Genomic DNA, 11304 nt, shown 5'->3' with positions numbered 1-11304 from the left:
CTGGTTTCGCGGAGCCTCCTCTAGGCCAGCAGAGGATCCGCCCACCCATGAGTCAGAGGATTTTGTGAGGTCTACTAGAATGACAGCTCAAACCTGTCCACGTCAACACCAGAGAACCACTATGGAAATCTCGTCTCTGGTAAGCAATCCGTAGGGATATGGCGATTTATACATATTTCTAAACGAGGATTACCTTGCAAATGCATGATTAGGCCTCGTCGGCCATTGCTTGAATAGCATTCATTATAGCCCTTTGCTGCGTAAAATGTTGTATTCAGTATTTTGCGTAATGGCCAGCCTAAGAAGTGATTTTTTTTAGGTCTGACTGGCTGGATCTAACATTTTCAGGTACGATAGGAGACATTAGGAGGTACTGTATTCTGCACGACTATCGTTGTAATCTGAATGTAGTCTATGCGCTATTTGAGTGTAGTGTACTGTAATTCCACAACCAGCAGCAACATGTGTTGCACTTTTTCCTTGTCAAGGGGCAATTGCTGTTATACAAACTCGGAACAGTTGCCAAATTCTCCAAGAGAGTGGGGCATACTGTCTGAAAAGCTACCCCCCATGTCACATATCTGAGATTATAACCTAATTTCTTATGATTTACACTTAAATGATTGGCATGAGTTGTCGTCTATCCGTTATACTTTTATTATAACTGTGACATCAGCCTGCCCAAGCACTGAAGGGTGAACACTGAACATATTGTGTGCCACGTCTACGATATTTGGTTTCAACCGGAGGAGGTGCGTTGCGCAGCATTTTACGCTTACCAAAAACTTGATTCCACAGGTGGGTTTTTCAACAAAATATGCATAGAATAATTTTACACTTTTGAACTAAACTCTAGACAGTTGATCATTGCACTAAGATAAATTAAGGTTTACGTTTCGACTTTACAAGTATTCTTTTTTTTTTACTGTAATTTAAACTTGGAATAAAACAAGAAGCGCTGGACAAGGCCGCAATTACTTTTCGTTGATTAACCAACCTGCTGTACTTGACCCTCAGCCTCAAAATATCTATATAAACCTTTTTTTTTAACACTGATATCATTTTAACTGATGTATTGCACTATTTAAATTGGTAGTGTTTTCTGTTAGTAGGCGGAGTCATTATAGCTGCACAGTATAATGTCTGGATGTGGACTTCATAAGTTATGCACTCTTGATATTGACATTCAGTGTGCTTAATGCATAAAATAATGTTGCACAAAGGATCATAGGACTGGTTACTTGACACCTGCACCTCTTTGAACTGTTAAAGGAATTAGTTTCACTATTGACTGTTAATAATAGGCACAGACATCTGGATGACTGGTTTGGACTTTCCTCCAGTTCATCTCAATTCAGGGTCTAAAGTCCTGAATTTGATGTTCCTGGCCCAAGTTCTGTGATACACTTAGGCTCTGAGTCTGTGGTAGTCAGTGCATAACAGAACTTTGGCCCGGTTCAACCAAGCCACCGTGGGATGGAAAGAACTCAAGGACCTGGGACCATCGACATCTACACTCACATGTCAGAGGAAGGCCATAAAAATGGTCAAAGACTCCAGCCACCCTAGTCATAGACTGTTCTCTCTGCTACCGCACGGCAAGCGGTACCTGAGCGCCAAGTCTAGGTCCAAAAGGCTTCTTAACAGCTTCTACCCCCAAGCCATAAGACTCCTGAACAGCTAATCATGTCTACCCGGGACTATTTGCATTGCCCCCCCACCCCAACCCCCTCTTTTACGCTGCTGCTACTCTGTTTATTATTTATGCATAGTCACTTTAACTCTACCCACATGTACATATTAACTCAATTACCTCGACTAACCGATGCCCCCGCACATTGACTCTGTACCGGTACCCCCTGTATATAGCCTCCCTACTGTTATTTTATTTTACTGCTGCTCTTTAATTATGTTTTATGTTTTATTTATCTATTTTTTACTTAACACTTTTTTTTCTTCTTTTCTTATAAACTGCATTGTTGGTTAAGGGCTTGTAAGTAAGCATTTCACTGTAAGGTCTACACCTGTTGTATTTGGTGCATGTGGCAAATACAATTTGATTTGATTAGATCTCTTCCTGATATTGTCATATTCCTCATGTTTTTGAATAACTTGACTAGATTTATTATCATCACCAATATCATCGTCATCACCATCATCAATGTTCTATTAATAACTGTTAGGGATGTGTTCAGTATGCCTAGGTCCTATGGAAATGAAAATGGTCCTTTATTCTGGTCAACATGTGGTCATACTGTCTTTCAGCAACCCTCACTGTACACAGTGAAAGCTGTCTTCATTTTGGACAACGATGGCAATAGACTTCTATCAAAGGTAGGCTAATAACCGTTGTCCAATAGCGACTCACATTGGTTATTGTTGTGGAGTCAAGACATTGTGAGAACTGCCCCAAATAACTGCCTCAAATGGGCACTGTTGTAGATGGTGTATTAATCATAACTAATGCATCTAATATCTGTCTTTGTTGTGTTTTAGTACTACGACACAGAGCTCTACCCCTCCATGAAGGAGCAGCAGAACTTTGAAAAGAACGTTTTTAACAAGACACACAAAGCTGACAGTAAGTTTTGCCCCATAAAAATGTCCCAGGAGACTATTGGAGTGGATGGTGAGCTTGACGCCTGATATTATATTCCATATCATAGTTTTAATGAACCACTAAGATAACAAAAAAAAGCTTCTAACAGAGCTTCTAACAATGTGATGAGAGAGTTGAGAAGATGTGCACCATCAGGGAAATCCGTATCAAGAGTATCAGAATGTAAATCAATGCAAATGTGTACCAGTCTTCTTTGGCTTCACGTTAATAGGAAACTGTGTAAAGCATTATTTGGTCAGGACCCGTTGTTCACACAACTTTTGTGTATCCTCCACCATAGAAAACCAAGAGACAGTGTTAGCTGTATAGCATTAGCCTGCGGCTCAACCCTCATTGGTTAGTTTGTCTAAAACATGAGAAACAGTATTGGTTCCTCTGGGTTCTTCTGTCCTCCAAGATCACGTTACAGTGAACAAAAGGGGAGGGAACCAGTTCAGCGACAGACCGCTCTCACGCTCTTTTGTTCCAATGAAATTCACAGCAGTCATCCGACACCCCGGGTTCACCTGCCCCTAAGGAGGATGCCCACTCTCTATCTCTGTATCCCTTCGTCCTCTCCATCCCTTCTTCCCCACACACATAGGAGTTTAGCATTTTATATGACAACACTCACATTTAAATTGGAAGCCTCCATTATTGGAGACACCCAAGTGAGAGGTTTTATGGATATGTCCGTATATGTGAATAAGGAGTGAATGTGCTTTAATGTTGCAATAAAGATCACTTGGTGGCTTGAAATCTCAGCGTCTTTCTCTCTCTCTCTCTCTCTCTCTCTCTCTCTCTCATTCTCTCTCTAAGCAGATGAGATTGCCTTCGTGGAGGGGATGACGATCGTGTATAAGTGCAGCATTGACCTGTTCTTCTACGTGGCGGGCAGTGCACAGGAGAATGAGGTAGTTAATGTGCTTCAGATGCAGAAGGAGTACAAGGCTAGACTGGTGCTTCAAAGACTATACATTATGGCCCGAATCCTGACTTGAGATCCGCAGTCTGCATGCAACTCAAGTTTTTGCACAAGTCTTCCATTGACATCAACGCATAATTCACACAAGTCTGAGTTAAGCCCTCACATATCAATTTAGGATTCAGATCTCAGAAAGCAACATGTAATTTGCAGTAGCGGTGCATGGGTAAAATCACTGGGGAAACCAAGCCCCTCCCCCTCCTATTACAACCTATGTGTTGTGATAATTGTGTTGTTTGCTCTGTAACCTGTTAATTCATATGCCTTGCGACCGTGATATATAGGCCTAAAGGCAGAGACAATTCAACCACACCTTTGTTTTATCACACAACCGGAGAGCAACCTCTGTCCGGGGAAGTCCACAAAGTGCTGCCTCCACTATTCCAGCACCATTTCAACTTCAACAATTCAACCTCATCAAATTACATTTGAGTCATTTAGCAGACGCTCTTATCCAGAGCGACTTACAATTAGTGAGTGCATACATTTTTCATACTGGCCCCTCGTGGGAATCGAACCCACAACCCTTGTGTTGCAAGCGCCATGGTCTACAAACTGAGCTACAGGAGGGCCAATATCCTCTGCTTAGTCTAACACAGTGACAACTAAAATATACCAAAAACAATTTAGTCCAATCAACATAAGCTAAATATTATGTGGCTGTCCATGGTTCTGATTTCTTTGTGTGCGTGCGTGTTCGTGCAAGTAGAAAAACATGTTGACTACTTGTAGAGAAACGTCAATGCCATCCTCCTCTCTTTCATGTTGACAAAACGGTCTATCACTCTATAATACAGTACACGCTTTTATTTTTTGTTGTCCTAGGCTACCTGGCTAAAATGCTTGCTCGCTAGCCTAACTGCCATTCATGGGCAACATTAGCTAGTTAACATTAGCCTTCTACATCTAGCTACATATTGAACTTCCATCCTCTCAGGCCAGGGGCACAACAATGTATGAATTAATGGTTGGATCAGAATCGCCGTTATAATCATTGGCCTGTACGGAGAATTAAGTACAACCACAAGTCCAAATCCCTATTTCCATCCATGGCTAATTTAGGAAAGGACCAGTTTTAGCTAGTTGGCTAAATTCAAGTTGTTTCTGTCAATGACGTATGCGCTCGATATGATTTGATAGGAGTGACGCCAAATTCCAAGTTGGCTTCCTTTGACACTTTTTTTGTTGCGCCAGGACCATTCACAGTTGAGCTCGCTCAGTTTATCTCAACGCTGATTGGCTAATTTGTTATACTTTTTTTATCAAGGGAGGCCAAATGCTGGCTGGCTTCCTTTGCATTCAATGCTACGTGCGGCAACAATTTCATACTCGTTTGGACCAGACAGCATCAGATGGATGGCCTACACGTAGAGGGACAGAGGGGCACTGTTTTGCTCGCTCGGATGCTTTCTTCTGTGAGATACATTCAGCCTCTTGCGAATTGAAGGAAAATTATGAAACACAGCGAGACAAAAGCTAAATTATTGTATGTTGAAAAAAATTATATATATTGGTTAATTTTTTGGGGAAGCCTGGCTTCCCTTGGCAGCCATGAATACACGCCACATTTGTTGGGATGACGTCATCATTGGAGACTCTATATATAGCAAATGCCCATGAGAATAAATGGTTGATAATTTGCTTATCTTCAGCGCTTCTTGTTGCTGTGTACGTTGCAAGTGAAAGACAAGTCCCTTTATGGCATATTGGCATTCATAAACAACCAGCAGAGTGATTCAACCACACCTGACTTTTCGCTCTCTCTCTCTCTCTGTCCCTTTCTCTTTCTCTGTTTACTTCTCTTGGCTTCCATCTATACCCCTCAATTCTCTTATTTTCCTTTCATCCTCCCCTCCTCCACTGCCCTGCTCTCTCTTCCTATAGCTTATGCTCATGGCTGTACTGAACTGTCTGTTTGAGTCCCTCAGTCAAATCCTAAGGTAAGTGTACAAGTGTTGTCTATGTTGAAGTAACCTCACTTTTAAAATGGTCGGTCAACCTTTAGGGGCTAACAATTGTAGAAACATCGAGGAGAAAAACATAACAAAGTCAACATCAATGCAAGAAACGATTATTTGAAAAAATATTGTAAATAATTAGTGAAAATATCACTCTAGTAAATATGGAGAAAATTAGACATAAGTTAATTTCAGATTTGAGTAGCTCTGGTGTTTCCTTCATGCATTCAAGACATGGTGAACAGTATCAGTTGAAACCAGCAGTAAGTTAGTGATTCGTTTATTTTGGGTTATATTATGATGGGATGACAGTGACACACCCGTAGCCCTCTCAGTGAAGTGGAACAGCTTGACAGGGGCTGGTGCCGTTACCATAGAAACCAATGCAGTAGCAATGCAGGGAGGGAGAGAGAGTGAATGGATCTATTTGCTCCCTCTCTGCCCTCCTTTAATGCAGTTTTCTATTTTTTAAATGCCAACTGTTCTGTATCATTTCAAACCTTGACAACTGGTACTACAGGAAGTTTATTTAAGTCAGTGTTTGAAATGTACAGAATAGCCTAAGGTGATATGAGCAGGAGTGCACCATACATTTCTGATCACAAGGCAACAATATGAGACCCAATCACAGATTTCATCCCTGTTGGCTCAACATACTGAATACAATTCAAGTCAGTCAATCAAGTTTTCTTACTTACAGGAAAAATGTGGAGAGAAGGTCTCTACTGGACAACATGGACGGAGTCTTCTTAGTAGTGGACGAAATTATCGACGGGGGGTAACGTATAGACTGCATTTGGATTACTGTTACAGTGCTATTTGGGTTGATAATTGGATTCGTACTGACATTTCTGGATTTGAAACATTTGTGGATTATTTGTGTCCTTGTTTGACACTGCATTGTTAGGAACTAGTAACATAAGAATGTCACTGCACAGTGAACAGCTACCTCCTCTGTAGCTCAATTGGTAGAGCATGGCGCTTGTAACGCCAGGGTAGTGGGTGCGATCCCCGGGACCACCCATACTTAAAAATGTATGCACACATGACTGTAAGTCGCTTTGGATAAAAGCGTCTGCTAAATGGCATATTATTTATTATTTACTGCACCTGCTATAGCATCTGCTAAACTGTGTGCGTGACTAATAAACTTTTATTTGAGGTATCATTCAGGGGATGGTGGGAGTTACTGGTACAATATCTTGTTGCGTTCTCTGAGTGACTGACCCTACCGTTGTGTTACCAGGGTGATCTTGGAGAGTGACCCCCAACAGGTCATCCAGAAGGTCAATTACAGGGTAAGACAGCTACAGTCACTGACTGTGTCTACTGTATGGATTAATACATGGATTCTGATATGGGTACAATACTTGAAGATACAGATGACTAAAGGAAATTGTGTAGGGATTGTGTTTAGTGGATTGTTGTGGACTCTGATAACCTGTATGAACCCATTTTATGTCACGTTGAACAACCCCCCCCCCAACATTCCCTCAACACCCATGTCCATCTTCCTCTTACATGTGTCCTCTCTCTCCCCACCCCCACCCATCTACTCACACTGTCAGCTGGGTGGTTCAGAGCAAGCCTACAGCTTCGACCTCTTTGATTACATCGTTGGTAACATTGATGGACAGACGGACAGAAGCCAGTGTGCATAGCAACAGACTGCCCCTACAACCAGAGAGGGAGAGGGAGGGATAGAGGGTGAGGAAGGGAGTGTGAGAGAGAGAGAGGGAGGGAGGGGGAGATCCAGTGCAGGTAACTGCATGGTGAGAGAGCATGCCGCATTAGGTTCTGATATCCTCCAGGAAACCACCTCACAACGTTGGAACAACCGTCCACTAAGTCTGTGTCCTGCTGTGATTTGTCAGTGGTTAGCCTGAGGTTGCCAAGAGTGTTTCAATTAGTCCATATGGGGTTCCAGGAAATACCATGGGTGTTGGTACACCTTAAGAGCAGCAGGGCCCTTTGTAGTACTCCCTTGCACAATGCATACCATGTGTGAGGCAGCCATATTAATTGGATTGCGGTGGTCACTGACACATTCACCAGTGTCAGAGTGCATTTACATTAGCAATGCAAGGCATCAAATGACTGTTTTTAGGGCATTATGTTATCGTACAGTTGTTGCTTGCTTTATGTGTTTGACTCTTTACACACATATAGCCCCTAATGGTGTTTGTGTTGTGTGTGTGTGTGTGTGTGTGTGTGTGTGTGTGTGTGTGTGTGTGTGTGTGTGTGTTTGACTGCTATGACGTCATGTCCCTTCTTTCTTTTACTGTTTCTATTCCAGGCGGATGAGAACCCACTGTCAGAGCAGAGCGTGGCACAGGTGAGGTCACACACACGCACACACACACACACAAAGCAATGTCACCCTGCATGCATAGCATGATAATATTTTCTATTTATAGAGCTTTAGCCATTAATTTCAGTTTATACCTGATGACATAACCTTCTATTGTACTGTCATATACGTTCATTGCATATAAACTATAACATGATTCTTATCAGGGTTGGGGTCAGCGCCATTTTAATTCTAGTCAATTCAGGAAGTACACCGAAATTCCAATTATCTTCAATGCTTTGGAATTGGAATTTGGTTTACTTTCTGAATTGACTGGAATTTAAATAGAATTGACCCAAACACTGATTCTTATCTTTCCAGTTACCCTTTTTCATAATTTCTATACTAAATGTACTGTAGAATAAAGCCACAGTACACAATAAATTAATAATTGTCTCCCAGTATTGTTCAATTCGAAATTGATCAAATATTACTACTCATAATACTTGATTGTTTGAAGGATATGGTCCAGTTATATGACATGTTATCAATACTACAATAGGATTTCCATTTGACTAAAGTCACTGCATTCATACATAGATTCATCCGTTTGAATCATGTATTCTTTATGAGTGCCAAACACACTGCATTCATACAGAATGCTTTCAATATAATTTAGGAGATTTGCCAGCTTTGCCAGCATGTACTAACCTGCATCTGGATTTGATGACCTGCATAGTAAATGATGGAATGGCTCACATTGCATGATCAACATCGCTGCTGAATTGCTCTTTCCTTCATGCAATGTTCTGCCTGTTACTTCCTCTTTCCTTCTTCTCCTAACCCTCTGCTCTAACCCTCACAGCACATTACGGACAAATTGGCTATGACCTCCAATGTAAGTCCTCTCGCTCCTCACCCTCCAACATGGGACATTTTTGAGTATCCTGGGTCTTGTTCAGAAGACCAGAATGTTGCAGATAGTTATGAAGTGTATAGAATGGACACATCATGACTGTTCTATACTGGTCATCTCTATGTGTGACTTTCAGACTGCCCTGTACTCCTGATTCAGACCCTGCTTTCAAGGAAGGGTTCATATCCAAAGCTATTCATTAACCATTTGCCTTGTGGTAGTTTCTCTCCCATGTTGGAACCAAACGTTCAATGACAATAACTTTCTATTCTCTAATAGACATGGAATTGTCATGGTGCCTATATATAAACACTAGACCTAGACAATAAACCTAAAACACTAAACTAAACAGTAAACTACTAGACGTATCCAGGCTCTGTCGCAGCTGGACGCGACCGGGAGACTCATGGGCGGCGCACAATTGGCCCAGCGTCGTCCAGGGTAGGGGAGGGAATGGCCGGCAGGGATGTAGCTCAGTTGATAGAGCATGGCGTTTGCAACGCCAGGGTTGTGGGTTCGTTTCCCACGGGGGGCCAGTATAAAAAAATATGTATTCACTAACTGTAAGTCGCTCTGGATAAGAGCGTCTGCTAAATGACTAAAATGTAAATGTAAATGTTGACACTAGACACAAGTTCATAATCTTAGCTGGGTTCCTTGCGCCCCCTGGTGCATAGTTTTATGCAATGCATCTCTGTTTCCCACGGGGGACCAGTATGAAAAATGTATGCACTCACTAATTGTAAGTCGCTCTGGATAAGAGCGTCTGCTAAAAGGCTAAAATGTAAAAAAAAATTCAACAGCCCAAAAAATGCAGTTGTTTCTCTTGTGGAATTTCATTTTAGCAGGAAGAGTGACATTTATAAATCACTGAGGCACACAGGTCATTACTGATGTTGAATATAATTAAATTGTGTTTCTAAGCAAGATGAAAATGCATTTAAGCCTGCTCAGAGAAGCTGACTGTGACTTTTTTGTGTCTACTACACAAAATACACTTACACATTTTAAGGAGCTCATATTTCATGTAAAATATGAACGTGTGAGGAGTTCCATTCAAATTCACATGAATACAATAGTAACACCTACTGGTTGAAGTGTGTCACAATTAACTATAAATATAACATACTACTACAGTATACTATAATCGGCTACTATTAATGATCTGTGATAATGTTGTTTCCCACACTCAATCTGAAAAGGTGTTCTTTCTGTTGTTTTTGTTTTTTCAGATAATGCAGTCTGCCAAGGAACAAATAAAGTGGTCGATACTCAAATGATCCACACCTGCCTGTTCAAAGGTCAAATGTCTTACAGTAGAATGGACAGTACGAATTAATGTGTACATATTAAGTGGTGTATTTAGCGTTTTATGCTTAAATAGGCTATATTTATGGTAATTAGTGGCAAATACGGGCGTTTTTCCTACGAAGGCAAACTGACATTTATATGTATTATAATGGAAATAATCTGTTTAATTTATTTGATTTGCAATAAAAATCGGAAGATATTATGCTAGATTATAGCATATGATTTTGTTAATTTCCCTTAACCCACAAAAGTACTCTGTAAAGAAATGTTTGAACCAAACCAAAAAAACTGAATTTTGTTGTAATGTGTGCAGTACTACACAACTATGGAAACACTGTTGCTTAGGCTTCAAAGAGGGAAATTAATGCCATTAATTATGAAGTTATGTTACAGTGAACTTTAAATATGAAGATTTCTTAGTTTAACAGAAAAAGGCAATAGCCTGTGTAGTGTTACAGTAGTCCTGTTTGTAGTTGAAAGTCAGGTTACCCCATGTTAATTTATATTTTAGAATGATATAATGTGTGTTCATAATAAAACGTAGTTGGCATAGGTAGGTAGACCTGTGTTTTTTCTAAAGCACTGAGAACACCATTAGGACCATAAGAATAAAATATATTTTGTTACTAGCCTATGATGGACAAATAAACTATTTGAATATTTCCTAATTTCAACGCCAAAGACTGAGATTAATAATATTTGACGATAGATAATATTTTGTTTATATATTATCAAGTAGGCTAATCATTGTTCGTTTTATTGATTTCTATTGGCAGATTTTTTTCTAATTTTAGTCTGCCTGTTGTCAAGCTAATTAAAATATATATTTTTGTATTTTGTGTTGTCAAATGGCTGTTGTTCCATATTTATCATATCTAATTTTACACAGTATGTTTTTCTTGTTTCTTCGAAAAGGGTTCCTGTGAGCAGTGATGGCTGTAGCCCACAGTGTCTTTTGAAATGAGTATTTTGAATGGGAATCTAAGTAGTTAATATTCATGAGACATGGGGTGTGGTATCTGTTTTGATTGGACGTCAGGGTCTTACGTCAACATCCCCCGCCTTCATATCAAGAGCCAATGAAGCGTTTCAGATGTTAAGTCTCAATATGTGATTGGACGTGTCTGGTGCAGGGTGGAGCTTTCTGTATTCCAGATCACTCTGGTCAATATCGTTTTAATTGTTCAATATAGGCCGTAATTAGGGAAATTAACCATAGACAAAGAAGATGTGTCTGTGGTGAAT

The 11304-nt window shown here is 40.4% G+C and overlaps 1 protein-coding gene across 6 annotated transcripts; it reads left to right on the top strand.

Annotated features, from left to right (window-relative positions):
* The first annotated feature begins 55 nt into the window (after positions 1-55).
* Positions 56-10890, top strand: LOC311103306 (coatomer subunit zeta-1-like). 6 transcript variants are annotated; one of them, XM_084144837.1, is made up of 10 exons: positions 71-139; positions 2266-2334; positions 2497-2581; positions 3422-3513; positions 5469-5524; positions 6243-6320; positions 6789-6840; positions 7839-7877; positions 8698-8730; positions 9981-10890. In XM_084144837.1, exons 1-10 carry the CDS (start codon positions 80-82, stop codon positions 10026-10028), a joined length of 612 nt encoding a protein of 203 aa, XP_084000963.1. In that variant the 5' UTR covers positions 71-79; the 3' UTR covers positions 10029-10890. The 6 variants fall into 6 exon arrangements, with proteins under 6 accessions (XP_084000965.1, XP_084000964.1, XP_084000963.1 ...); XM_084144836.1 differs by having other exon boundaries at positions 3419-3513; XM_084144841.1 differs by lacking the exon at positions 8698-8730.
* Positions 10891-11304: the final 414 nt, after the last annotated feature.

The sequence above is a fragment of the Coregonus lavaretus genome, assembly GCF_964263955.1.
Source record: "Coregonus lavaretus genome assembly, chromosome: 28".
NCBI lineage: Eukaryota > Metazoa > Chordata > Actinopteri > Salmoniformes > Salmonidae > Coregonus > Coregonus lavaretus.
Note: the sequence above shows the minus strand (reverse complement) of the source record. Positions and strands in the feature narration are given on the sequence as shown.

Coding starts and splice junctions, on each gene's coding strand:
- LOC311103306 (XM_084144836.1), top strand. CDS start 80: ATGACAGCTCAAACCTGTCCACGTCAACACCAGAGAACCACTATGGAA. Junction 5,525..6,242: donor TCCCTCAGTCAAATCCTAAG/GTAAGTGTACAA, acceptor TCTTACTTACAG/GAAAAATGTGGAGAGAAGGT. Junction 6,841..7,838: donor TCCAGAAGGTCAATTACAGG/GTAAGACAGCTA, acceptor TTTCTATTCCAG/GCGGATGAGAACCCACTGTC.